Source organism: Hyla sarda, chromosome 9 (genome assembly GCF_029499605.1).
Source record: "Hyla sarda isolate aHylSar1 chromosome 9, aHylSar1.hap1, whole genome shotgun sequence".
Taxonomy (NCBI): domain Eukaryota; kingdom Metazoa; phylum Chordata; class Amphibia; order Anura; family Hylidae; genus Hyla; species Hyla sarda.
Genome location: NC_079197.1, coordinates 31,087,620 through 31,101,566, shown reverse-complemented (window position 1 = coordinate 31,101,566; position 13,947 = coordinate 31,087,620). Strand labels below are relative to the sequence as shown.

The 13,947-nt window shown below is 46.4% G+C and overlaps 1 protein-coding gene across 1 annotated transcript in view; it reads left to right on the top strand.

Annotated features, from left to right (window-relative positions):
• The first annotated feature begins 339 nt into the window (after positions 1–339).
• The window catches only part of ARPC5L (actin related protein 2/3 complex subunit 5 like), a 37,947-nt gene continuing 24,339 nt past the window's right edge, over positions 340–13,947 (top strand). Inside the window, exon 1 of the mRNA XM_056538060.1 lies at positions 340–736. Coding sequence (XP_056394035.1) covers positions 590–736 — 147 coding nt within the window. The 5' untranslated portion in view covers positions 340–589. The remainder of the gene's footprint in view (positions 737–13,947) is intronic.

The window sequence follows — 13,947 nt, the reverse complement described above, 5'->3', positions numbered from 1 at the left end:
CCAAATTGTTTGCAGTGTTTCCCAACGAGTGTGCCTCCAGCTGTTGCAAAACTACAACTCCCAGCATGCCCGGACAGCCAACGGCTGTCCGGGCATGCTGGGAGTTGTAGTTTTGCAAGAGCTGGGGGCATACTGCGGTATATTATCTAATTTTTACTATTACCACTGCATCACTTTAGTCAATAGTCTTAATTTTGATGAAAAAAATAAAAATAAAAAAAATGTAATAAACGGAAAAATTGCAGTGTAAACCGCACACATCCTCTGACAAGCCGTGACCCCTCTGGTAACCGGGTCGTAGTTGCTAGGCAACAAGCAGGCGCCATGTTGCTCCCCCCTCTCGCTGTGGGATCGCTGACGCGTTTCCGGTTCCTTTACACTCTCCGCCCGCCGGAGCCACCGGAAGCGGAGGGAGCCGGGCGGAAAGGAACGGAGAGCCCGTGACAGTGCCCAGAGCCGCCACCTCCCTCCCGGTCACCCCGCCACCATCGTGTGCAGCCCCCCGGGTCACCCCTCCCCCGCCAGGACTCCTGTCACCCTCGTCCAGTGTCACACCCCCCACCCGCCGCTCGTGCCCGGGCTCCACGCCATGGCCAAGAACACACTGTCGTCGCGTTTCCGCAAGGTGGACATTGATGAGTACGACGAGAACAAGTTCGTGGACGATCAGCTGCAGGAGGAGCCGGCGGAGCCCCAGGGGCCGGACGAGGGAGAGGTGGACGGGCTCATCAGGCAATATCCTTCTGTATGGCCGGCAGGTGTGGGGGGAGTGATAGATCAGGGGGCGACATGGGCCATAGGTGGGGGGCGGAGGGGCTATGTGTCTATATCAGGACCAAAATAACCCCAGCTGCTGCTAAACTACAACTCCCAGCATGCCCCCATCTACAAGAGCACTGTCCAGCTGCTGCTAAACTACAACTCCCAGCATGCCCCCATCTACAAGAGCGCTGTCCAGCTGCTGCTAAACTACAACTCCCAGCATGCCCCCATCTACAAGAGCGCTGTCCAGCTGCTGCTAAACTACAACTCCCAGCATGCCCCCATCTACAAGAACGCTGTCCAGCTGCTGCTAAACTACAACTCCCAGCATGCCCCCATCTACAAGAGCACTGTCCAGCTGCTGCTAAACTACAACTCCCAGCATGCCACCATCTACAAGAGCACTGTCCAGCTGCTGCTAAACTACAACTCCCAGCATGCCACCATCTACAAGAGCACTGTCCAGCTGCTGCTAAACTACAACTCCCAGCATGCCCCCATCTACAAGAGCACTGTCCAGCTGCTGCTAAACTACAACTCCCAGCATGCCACCATCTACAAGAGCACTGTCCAGCTGCTGCTAAACTACAACTCCCAGCATGCCATCTACAGCAGCTCTGTCCAGTTGTTGCACAACTACAATGTCCAGCATGCCTAGCCAGCCATCAGTTGTAGTTTTGCAGTGCTGTAGATGGGAGCATGCTGGGAGTTGTAGTTCTGTAGCAGCTATATAGCACTGCTGTAGATGGGAGCATGCTGGGAGTTGTAGTTCTGTAGCAGCTATAGAGTACTGCTGTAGATGGAAGCATGCTGGGAGTTGTAGTTCTGTAGCAGCTATAAAGTACTGCTGTAGATGGGAGAATGCTGGGAGTTGTAGTTCTGTAGCAGCTATATAGCACTGCTGTAGATGGGAGCATGCTGGGAGTTGTAGTTCTGTAGCAGCTATAGGGTACTGCTGTAGATGGAAGCATGCTGGGAGTTGTAGATTTATAGCAACCAGTGAGCACTGCTGTATATTGGAGCATGCTGGGAGTTTTAGTTGTGCAGCAGCTGGAGAGCACTGCTGTATATTGGAGCATGCTGGGAGTTGTAGTTATGTAGAAGTTGGAAAGCTGTGCTGTAGATCGGAGCATGCTGGGAGTTGTAGTTGTGCATCAGCTGGAGAGCACTGCTGTATATTGGAGCATGCTGGGAGTTGTAGTTGTGCAGCAGCTGGAAAGTACTGCTGTATATTGGAGCATGCTGGGAGTTGTAGTTGTGCAGCAGCTGGAGAGCACTGCTGTATATTGGAGCATGCTGGGAGTTGTAGTTGTGCAGCAGCTGGAAAGTACTGATGTATATTGGAGCATGCTGGGAGTTGTAGTTTTGCAGCAGCTGGAGAGCACTGCTGTATATTGGAGCATGCTGGGAGTTGTAGTTTTGCAGCAGCTGGAAAGTACTGCTGTAGATGGGAGCATGCTGGGAGTTGTAGTTCTGTAGCAGCTATAGGGTACTGCTGTAGATGGAAGCATGCTGGGAGTTGTAGATTTATAGCAACCAGTGAGCACTGCTGTATATTGGAGCATGCTGGGAGTTTTAGTTGTGCAGCAGCTGGAGAGCACTGCTGTATATTGGAGCATGCTGGGAGTTGTAGTTATGTAGAAGTTGGAAAGCTGTGCTGTAGATCGGAGCATGCTGGGAGTTGTAGTTGTGCATCTGCTGGAGAGCACTGCTGTATATTGGAGCATGCTGGGAGTTGTAGTTGTGCAGCAGCTGGAAAGTACTGCTGTATATCGGAGCATGCTGGGAGTTGTAGTTGTGCAGCAGCTGGAGAGCACTGCTGTATATTGGAGCATGCTGGGAGTTGTAGTTGTGCAGCAGCTGGAAAGTACTGATGTATATTGGAGCATGCTGGGAGTTGTAGTTTTGCAGCAGCTGGAGAGCACTGCTGTATATTGGAGCATGCTGGGAGTTGTAGTTTTGCAGCAGCTGGAAAGTACTGCTGTAGATGGGAGCATGCTGGGAGTTGTAGTTCTGTAGCAGCTATAGGGTACTGCTGTAGATGGAAGCATGCTGGGAGTTGTAGATTTATAGCAACCAGTGAGCACTGCTGTATATTGGAGCATGCTGGGAGTTGTAGTTATGTAGAATTTGGAAAGCTGTGCTGTAGATGGGAGCATGCTGGGAGTTGTAGTTGTGAAGCAGCTGGAAAGTACTGCTGTATATTGGAGCTTGCTGGGAGTTGTAGTTTTGCAGTAGCTGAAAAGCACAAAGTTACTTATGAGTATTTATATTCTGTGACATATAACAAGAAATTGTGATTTATTACAAAGTAAAGCATGAATTATATTGCAACAGGATCCAGTGTTATAATGCGGGGTATTACATGATGGATGTCTTGTCCTATACTCGGCTCTAGCTTTCCCTTGTCACCCCTTTTCTCCCCTACATTGATGTAGAACTACAGATACCAGCATGATAGGTTGATAGATGCTGGGACCTGGTTTTTTTTTTTTTTTGCGATTTCCATTGTCGGCGTCTTGCGTGCGTTGTCTTTGCTTTTATTATACGTAAGTAAATATTTTTTGTTACCAGCGTTATAAACGTTCCCTGCAATAGATTGAAATCATTAACTCCCCCCCCCCCGCTTATGAGATTCCTTCAAGTGTTTTGTCTTCTCGGTACCAAACAATATGTCATTGTAGCTCCAATATGGGTGATCACTTGGCTTTGTTTAGAAAAATTGTCTTGCAATATACTGTAAGGTGGAATTCACACAGGACAGAAGTGTATGTGCTGCAACCGTCCTATATCTGCACTAAATCTGCCTTGTGTGTGAACCTAACCTAAGGCTATGTTCACATGTAGCCTGTGCGCTCTGGATTTTAAGTAAAATCTGCTTTGCTTCCCTGCATAAAATCTGCACCCGGTGCTGCAGAATTTATGCTGCGTCTGATGATTGTTAGAAGAATAATGTGAGTAAAAAAAATTATTTTCATGAAATCAGCTATACCCTAACCCGGTGTTTCCGAACCAGGGTGCCTCCAGCTGTTGCAAGACTACAACTCCCAGCATGCCCAGACAGCCTTCGGCTGTCTGGGCATGCTGGGAGTTGTAGTTTTGCAACAGCTGGAGGCACCCTGGATCGGAAACACTGCCCTAACCACTGGATGGCAGTGAACCCATGGTGAAATAAAAAAATCTTGATGCTTTATTTAAACACAGTTAAAATGTTGGGTTCACTCACCCGCATCCAACCGACGTGTTTTGCGCAGGTGCACTTGACCAGGGTTTACACACCTGTGCGAAACATGTCGGTTAGACCGTACATTCTAACTATGTTTTAAATAGAGTTGAACATTTTAATTATGTTTAACGGAGTACTCTTTACTTTAAAAAAATAAAAAAAAAAGTAATCAACTGGTGCCAGAAAGTTAAACAGATTTGTAAATTACTTCTATAAAAAAAAAAAATCTTAATCCTTCCAGTACTTTTTAGGGGCTGTATACTACGGAGGAAATGCTTTTCTTTTTGGATTTCTCTTCTGTCACGACCACAGTGCTCTCTGCTGACCTCTGCTGGCCATTTTAGGAACTGTCCAGAGCAGCATATGTTGGGATTTTCTCCTGCTCTGGGCAGTTCCTAAAATGGACAGCAGAGGTCGGCAGAGAGCACTGTGGTCGTGACAGAAGAGAAATCCAAAAAGATAAACATTTCCTCCGTAGTATACAGCCCCTAAAAAGTACTGGAAGGATTAAGATTTTTTCATAGAAGTAATTTACAAATCTGTTTAACTTTCTGGCACCAGTTGATTTAAAAAAAAAAAAAAAAAAAATTATAATAAAAACATTTTTTTCCACGGGAGTACCCCTTTATAGCAACTTCACAATGGGTCGCTGGATGTCATTCTTCACTGCCATCCAGTGGTTAGGGCAGTGTCTCCCAATCGGGGTGCCTTCAGCTGTTGCAAAACTACAACTGCCCAGACAGCCTTCGGGAACAGCTGGAGGGACCCTGGTTGGGAAACCCTGAGTCAGGGTAGCAAATACTCTTAATTTTTCTATTCACTTTATTCTTTTAGTCATCACACCCCCTGCAGAAATAAGAGAGAGATCTCGGATTTTTGCTGCAGGTTTTCTCTTTGGATTTGGTCATAGTTTAGCCCCATTAAAGGGGTACTCCGCTGCTAGACTTGTTGTCCCCTATCAAAAGTATAGGGGACAACATGTCTGATCGCGAGGGGCCGGCCGCCTCATCCCAGTCATCTGGTGCACGAAGCGAACTCCACACCGTGCCTGATGACTGACGAACACGGCCGCTAGAGATGAGCGAACTTACAGTAAATTCGATTCGTCACAAACTTCTCGGCTCGGCAGTTGATGACTTATCCTGCGTAAATTAGTTCAGCTTTCAGGTGCTCCGGTGGGCTGGAAAAGGTGGATACAGTCCTAGGAAAGAGTCTCCTAGGATTGTATCCACCTTTTCCAGCCCACGGGAGCACCTGAAAGCTGAACTAATTTATGCAGGATAAGCCATCAACTGCCGAGCCGAGAAGTTCGTGACGAATCAAATTTACTGTAAGTTTGCTCATCTCTAACGGCCGCCATGCCCCCTCCAGTTATGTCTATGGTAGGATGGCTGTGTACTAGCCACCATAGACATGAATGGAGTGGGCGTGGTGTGACGTCACGATCACAGAATCCCCAGGCTTCCTTGACCACAGTGGCGCAGCGTCAGACCCCCGAGATCAGACATGTTATCCCCTATCCTTTGAGAGGGGATAACATGTCTAGGGGCGGAGTACCCCTTTAAGATTACGTTTACATGTACGGGATCTACATCGAATTCCCCGCTGCGGGTTTGAGCTGTGACATTGAAGTCAATGTAATCTGCTGCGGAAATGTAGATCCCGCACATAGGAAAGTGCCCTAAGGTGGGTTCCACACACAACTTTATAGCAGTTTTTTATGTTTTTTGTTCTTTTTTTTTTTTTTTTTCTTTTAACCAAAGCCAGAAGCGGGGTTGAAATAAAAAAAAATAATAATAATAATAATTAATAAAAAAAAAAAGGGTCTTCTATTTTTCCATCCTGCTTTTGGCTCCCTTGTAGTTTTGCAACAGCTGGAGGCTCACTAGTTGGCAAATGCTGCGCAAAAGACTATTTATTCCTCTGTTTTCTAAGGGTGTTTCCTCTCCGGGCATGCTGGGAGTTGTAGTTTTGCAACAGCTGCAGACTCACTAGTTGGCAAACGCTGCGCAAAGGACTATTTATTCCTCTGTTTTCTGGGGTTTTTATGATTTTTTTATTAAGCAGAAATGTACGGTAGTTGTCCTAATATATATCTGGAGATGTACATCTGGTAGCACTATGAGAATAAGCCTCTTTTGACCGCTGCAGACCGTCCCCCGGGTGCTGCTCACAACAAGCAGCCCCGTGTTTACAAGGTGCGCACGTTACGTGGCTCTGCCGCTGAATGGCCATCTTTGTAACCCACTGGCATGGGAGTGACTTGTGTAATGAAGGGTTCTCTCACCCACCACACCCTGAGTGTGTTTGACTTGAATGAGTTGTAAAAAAAAAAAGTTTAGTATAAAGCGCCACATTCCTCGCCCCGACCTGAAGACGCGGCTGTCAGCTTCTTAGTCAAACAGGTCGCTCAGCTTTATGGCTTGTAAAGTCACATCTCCCTTCCGATGACCTCAGACAGGCCAAGGGTGACTAGTAGAGATGAGCGACCTTACAGTAAATTCGATTCGTCACGAACTTCTCGGCTCGGCAGTTGATGACTTATCCTGCATAAATGAGTTCAGCTTTCAGGTGCTCCCGTTGGCTGGAAAAGGTGGATACAGTCCTAGGAGACTCTTTCCTAGGACTGTATCCACCTTTTCCAGCCCACCGGAGCACCTGAAAGCTGAACTAATTTACGCAGGAAAAGTCATCAACTGCCGAGCTGAGAAGTTCGTGACGAATCGAATTTACTGTAAATTCGCTCATCTCTAGTGACTAGAGCTCCACTTCCGTCCTCATTGAGGACTCCTCTTCAGTCAAATACTTCTTCCTAAGGGTATGTTCACTAGGGATCGACTGATATTGTGTTTTTTTTAGGGCCGATACCGATAATCTGTGGCCTTTCAGGCCGATAGCCGATAACTTATACCGGAATATCAGTATAAGTTATCGGCTATTTCCCCGCCCCCCAAGAAGCCGCTGCAGATCATTGATTTAAAGCGGGCGCTTTAAATCAATGAACTGCAGCGGCTTTGGCTGAATCAGAGACCACCGCCGCCACCCACGCTTCTCCCCCTGCCTGTCCGGGGGTCCTCCCAACCACCACCGCCGCTGCCGCACATCGCGGCCGCTCCCCCGGCTCCCTGAGCTACACAGAGAGCGGCCGCGATGTGTGCGAATACACTGCAGGGTAACTCGCACATCGCAGTGTGTCTGCTGGTAGTGGCGGATTGCCGCTATTAGCAGGCACAAAGAGGGCAGCACTTTAGGGGGCCTTTGTCTGCAGCTGCGGATCCGCTGACAAATACGCCGTGTGAACGCACCCTTCTACTTGTTTCCGACGACGACCTCCTGAACGCGGTCACCTTTACTGTTCCCACAAGTGGATGATACGCAGCTTTCCGTGACTCAGAGTGGAACGTTTTGCCTAGTTATAACCTGTTCACATATCATTCTTAGTCAGGTATCATACAGAGCCTTAGAAAGCTGAGTGGCTGCCCATGCGGTTGCAGTCACATTGGTTAATGTAGTGTTTCCCAACCAGGATGCCTCCAGCTGTTGCAAAACTACAACTCCCAGTATGCCTGGACAGCCAAAGGCTGTCCAGGCATGCTGGGAGTTGTAGTTTTGCAACAGCTGGAGGCACCCTGGTTGGGAAACACTGGGCTAAAAGGGTTATCCAGGAAAGAACATTTATTTATATATATATATATATATATATATATATATATATATATCAACTGGCTCCAGAAAGTTTTAAACAGATTTGTAAATTACTTCTATTAAAAGAAATCTTAAAGGGGTACTCCGGCGCTAAGACATCTTATCCCCCGTGTGACGTCACGCTCCGCCCCCTCAATGCAAGCCTATGGAGGGGGCGGAGCATGCTGTCACACGGGGGTGGAGCCGTGACATCACAATGCTCCGTCCCCGTGATCGCTAGTAATCGGACCTGGAGCGAGCGCTCTCCGGGGACTGATTCTAACGGGGTGCGGCGTGGAAGATCACGGGGGTCCCCAGCGTCTTATCCCCTATCCTTTGGATACAAGTGACTAACGTTTGACTAACCGGGCTCTGGGACCGCTCGGAAATGAGTTTGTCTCCTAGACAGCAATACATTTCCTTCTGGTATTCACAGAAAGAAAAGACTTGATTATTCTTTCTGCAGATGCCGGAATCTGAATTTCTGCATTGTGAACAGTGCAGCAGAATCCCATTGAAATCAATGGGACTCTGCTGCTGCGGAAAGTCCGTGTGGGATATTCATGCGGAGGATTGCCGCACCATGGACATTCTGCCGTGTGAACGTAGCCTTAGAATGTTTCACAGTTTGATAGAACTAAGCAACTCGAGAACATTTGTTCAATGTTATCAGCCATTTAATGCTAAGAAGTGGATTAAATAGTAAATTGAGAAGAATATCTCAGGGAACATTGACATCTATATTAGTAGCATTTTGTGCTTTGGGTTTCTACTTTGGACCATGCTTACTTTTAAGGAGGATCCTTCAAGGGTAGGGTATTTTCCTACCCATTAAGGTCAATGGGGGGCAAAATACGCAGCTGATTTAGCTACCTATTGACTGCAAGGGGTAGGAAAGTACGGCACGTGTGACCCTTCCCTAAAGCGTCGCTGTTGTTCATACAAACTCTTGACATGTTGCCCAGGCTTGTCAAGAGTTTAGATCACTTAAAGGGGTTATCCAGGAATAAACTTTTTTTTTTGTTTAATATATTAACTGGCTCCAGAAAGTTAAACAGATTTGTAAATTACTTCTATAAAAGAAATATCTTAATTCTTTCAGTACTTATAAGCTGCTGAAGTTGAGTTGTTCTTTTCTGTCTAAGTCCTCTCTGATGACACCCATCTCGGGAAACGCCCAGTTTAGAAGCAAATCCCCATAGCAAACCTCTTCTACTCTGCAGTTCCCGAGACAAGCAGAGATGTCAGCAGAGAGCACTGTTGTCAGACAGAAAACAACTCACCTTCAGCAGCTGATAACTATTGGAAGGATTAAGATTTTTTTATAGAGTAAAAGTAATTTACAAATCTGTTTAACTTTCTGGAGCCAGTTGAGATATATATATATATATATATATATATATATATATATATATATATATATATATATATATATATATATATATATTCAGTACTTTCCTCAGGGAGAGGACACCTCTTCAGGTGTAACGGAGATTCAGGTTAGGCCATTTAGCACTCCGCAGGCATTCTGGGTAGGGGAATATGTAAAGCAGCTCATTACACAACCTTTTCAGGTAGTGTTCCCTGGTATCAGCTTAGCTCCTGGGTCGAAACTTCCCTTTTGGGGAGTAGTCTGGCTTGGCATATATCCCGTTCAGCTTTTTATATTCCTTAACAGGAGCTAAGCTGATACCAGGGAACACTACCTGAAAAGGTTGTGTAATGAGCTGCTTTACATATTCCCCTACCCAGAATGCCTGCGGAGTGCTAAATGGCCTAACCTGAATCTCCGTTACACCTGAAGAGGTGTCCTCTCCCTGAGGAAAGTACTGACCCCTTTTAAAGCCTCAGGCCTCTCACCACAGCCAAGCCAGATCACCCTGCTCTGTACTGACGAGGGGCAAAAACCCCGAAACAGCTGTCTGCAGATGGGTCGAAACTTCCCTTTTGGGGAGTAGTCTGGCTTGGCATATATCCCGTTCAGCTTTTTATATTCCTTAACAGGAGCTAAGCTGATACCAGGGAACACTACCTGAAAAGGTTGTGTAATGAGCTGCTTTACATATTCCCCTATATATATATATATTTTTTTTATTTATTTATTTATATAAGTTTTTTTTTTCTTCCTGGAATACCCCTTTAATTCAGCTTCAAACTCATTCAGTCAGAAAAAAAAAAAGTCCTATCGACTTCAATGGGCCTTTACTTTTGGATCTCTCCAGAAGAGTGAACCTTTTTGATCTTCTGGCGAAATAGAATCTGTTGTTGTGAATCCCACCCACCGATAGTATCAAGATAACACGTTAGTTTGACCGCACAGTGAATGGCGTAAAAAATAAAAAATACCCCTTCTTGTTTGTACTATTGGTCCTGCAAAAAAATAAAAATAAAACAAAAAGCCATCCTATGGATGTTTAGATTAAAAGAAGAGTTATGGCTCTTAAAGGGCAAGGAGGGAAATTTGGAGAGTCTTTAGGGGTTGATGTTGTGTGCGCTGTGTGTCTCTTCGTGGTGCAACCGGCATGGCTTATTCTCTCAGTAACTTTTCACACACATGGTTGTGTATCTAAGCTCCTGTGTAGGTCGGTAGCTGCAGCACGCGGTGAGAAGTGGAGCAGGATTTTCCTGTCCGGGATATTACAGTGAAAGATCACATGGGATAAATAAAATAGTTTTACTTTAAACACTATCAAAGATCAATCATAACAATACTGATTTGTCATGTTGTGTGTAGTCTTATAAAACCCTGTTAAGTCTTCTACCCAGGAAAGCTTGGTGGCTAGAGATGAGCGAACTTACAGTAAATTCGATTCGTCACGAACTTCTCGGCTCGGCAGTTGATGACTTTTTTCCTGCATGAATTAGTTCAGCTTTCAGGTGCTCCGATGGGCTGGAAAAGGTGGATACAGTCCTAGGAGACTCTTTCCTAGGACTGTATCCACCTTTTCCAGCCCACCGGAGCACCTGAAAGCTGAACTAATTTATGCAGGATAAGTCATCAACTGCCGAGCCGAGAAGTTCGTGACGAATCGAATTTACTGTAAGTTCGCTCATCTCTATTGGTGGCAATTGCATCTAGATCAGTGTTTTCCAACCAGGGATCCTCCAGCTGTTGCAAAACTACAACTCCCAGCATGCCCGGACAGCCGTTGGCTGTCCGGGCATGCTGGGAGTTGTAGTTTTGCAACAGCTGGAGGCACCCTGGTTGGAAAACACTGATCTAACAATATGGTCTCTGTGGGACTTGAAAAGGTGCCCCATTATTCATTTTTACCCAACTTTCCCAAAAACAAATTTCTGCTCCTGGCTGTATCTCCCACCAAAAGCTGCATACGTATTTTTGCATCTGCGTTTCGGACCCAATTGCTGGCCTCACCCCAGGGCCTGATGACCTGTCCTGCCGTTAGGCTGGGTTCACACTACGTTTTCTACATACGGGGACTGGATCCGGCTGGGGGATGGGAAGACCGGGCGCTCCTGTATCCCAGCCGGCCCCCATCTCAGGCTGGGGTCGCACTATGTTTTTGCAGTACAGTTCCCGTATACGTTTTCAATTTGAAAACCGTACAGAACCGTATTGAAAACCGTACAGAACCGTATTGAAAACCGTACAGAACCGTATTGAAAACCGTACAGAACCGTATTGAAAACCGTATGCATTGACTCTCCATAGAGAACCATATGCCAAACGATGCTTCCGGTTGTGTTCGTTTTGCATCCTGTACGGTTTTGTCAGTTTTTTTTCCCCTTACCCATAAGGCTGGGTTCACACTACGGTTTGTAACTACGGTTCCCGTATACGGCTGGGAGGAGGGGTGGGCGGGGCTTAATCGCGGCACCCGCACTCAGCCGTATTCGGGAACCGTATTTAATGTATGTCTATGAGGAGTGAACCGCAGCCTCCGGTCGGCTTCGTTTTCGGCCGTATGCGGTTTCCTGACCGCAGGCAAAAACATGGTCGACCACGTTTTTGCCTGCGGTCGGGAAACCGCATACGGCCGAAAAAAGCTGCGGTTCACTCCTGTCGGCTCATAGACATACATTAAATACGGTTCCCGAATACGGCTGAGTGCGGGCGCCGCTATTAAGCCCCGCCCCCCTCCTCCCAGCTGTATACGGGAACCGTAGTTACGAATCGTAGTGTGAACCCGGCCGAACTGTAGCCTACCACGGTTTTTGGTCCGGATGAAAAACTTATTGAAACGTGTACGTTTTCATAACGCGTGAAACACAATTACCCCAAGACTCTTGGCTGGGGGTACAGATATCCCTATATAAGAGGATTCCCTAAAACGTAACTTTTATTGATATGTATTAAACAAAATCGTTGCCACACGACCTGATGACGTTGATGTTTCACCGAAACATGTAGGGGAGGCATCATATGTTTTTAGCTCGTGCCATATATGCCAATTAATGTGGGACTATGACTGATTTCCCACTATGAGTATTTCAGTGAGTGGTTTTCCACCTGTTAATATTATGTCATTTTAAAACTCACCTTGAGCACCAATTTTCTGCTTGTTTTTGTTTAATACATTTCAATAAAAGTTACATTTTTGGGAATCCTCTTATATAGGGATATCTGTACCCCCAGCCAAGAGTCTTGGGGTAATTGTGTTTCATATTTAATCAGATCCCGGATTGCCCTTTGGGGTAATTGTCGTTAGTTTTCATAACGTGGGAGTCAATGGGAACCGTACAGAACCGAATGTGCGCATGCTGGGAGTTGTAGTTTTGCAACAGCTGGAGGCACACTGTTTGGGAAACACTGCTCTATACATTAAAATTGGAGGCATATGGAGGTGCAATAGGGCACCATGGTAGTCCATACAACTTAGAGGTTGTGCGGCATTATATTCTGCTTGTGTGCACGAGGCCTTATTGTAAAACCATAAAAAAAAATCGTTGTCCTTTCATGGCGATTGGACAACTTCAGGTGATGAAATCTGCCGGTGTGAACGAGCCCAAAGGATGAATTCTCATGTTGGTGAAATAGTTGCCGCTGTTGCAAACCCCTATAGACTCTACAGAATAGACCCCTTTATATGGATGGGACTGGTCTTCATTTGCCAAAATCTTGATTACAAATCTGTCACATGTGAACATCCCGGACCAATGTTAATGTGGCAGATTTATTTTTATTTTTTTTTTGAGGGGGGTGGGGTTCATTGGCTTGAAGAGTGTATTTGCCCTGCACGGTTCCTCTCCAGCCTCTCTTCTGTGTAGAAGCCTAGACTCCTAGATGAGAGGATGTGTGTGACGGTAAGCGAAGCCGATGTGCCGTGATGACTGGCTCTGATGTTATACACACAAGTTGACTTAGGGCTGTCAGTTTGCATAGTTCTGCCTTGTGTCCCACAGTCCGGCTCGCCGTACGTTCTGCGGTTGTACGGTGACTCATTACATCAGCTCTCCCCGGCCTCTGGTTTATACATACCTGCTGCGCTGTCACATCCAAGTTCTCTTCCAAATTCCCTATTTTAGAAATGCACTAAATATAGGACCGTGACTGGGCGCTCGATGGGAAGCGACGTCTGTATTCCCTGGGAGAAGAATGAAGCCTGAGCCGCGGGTACCGAGCGTGGCGGAGGTTGTGGGGGACGCATACTGCAGGCTTGGGATCAGATTTGTCATATTACACATTGTGACAAAACCTCAGCACTCCCTGTAACCTCGACTGCTTCATGTGAACCCTGACTGAGCTGGTAAAATAGTTGAGGCTCCTTTATAATTTGCAAGATAAAATAACACTAACAATATGGTACGCAATGGAGGTTGGCATACATTTTTCTTTATCGGGGTGCCTCCAGCTGTTGCAAAACTACAACTCCCAGCATGCCACTTTTCGGCTGTTCTTTCCCTATCTGCTCATGACTAGTCGTGATTCATTACTACACAGTATTTTTACCACTAATAATATCTTCCCCAAGGTCTTTTCTAACCAGGGTGCCCCCAGCTGTTGCAAAACTACAACTCCCAGCATGCCCGGACAGCCAACGGCTGTCCGGGCATGCTGGGAGTTGTAGTTTTGCAACAGCTGGGAGGCACCCTGGTTGGAAAACATTAATCTAACGATACGGTCACTTTGGGACTTGCAATGGTGCAATGTTAGACAAATGAGTGGCCAACCATCTGACGTGTACGGACTCTCCCTTGATGGCAGATATTGGGGGGGGGGGAAGAAGGGTCTGTATTAGTGATGGGCGGTATACCAGTTCATACCGAATATCGAAATTTTTTTCCGCCACAATATGAATTTTTCCCATACCGCA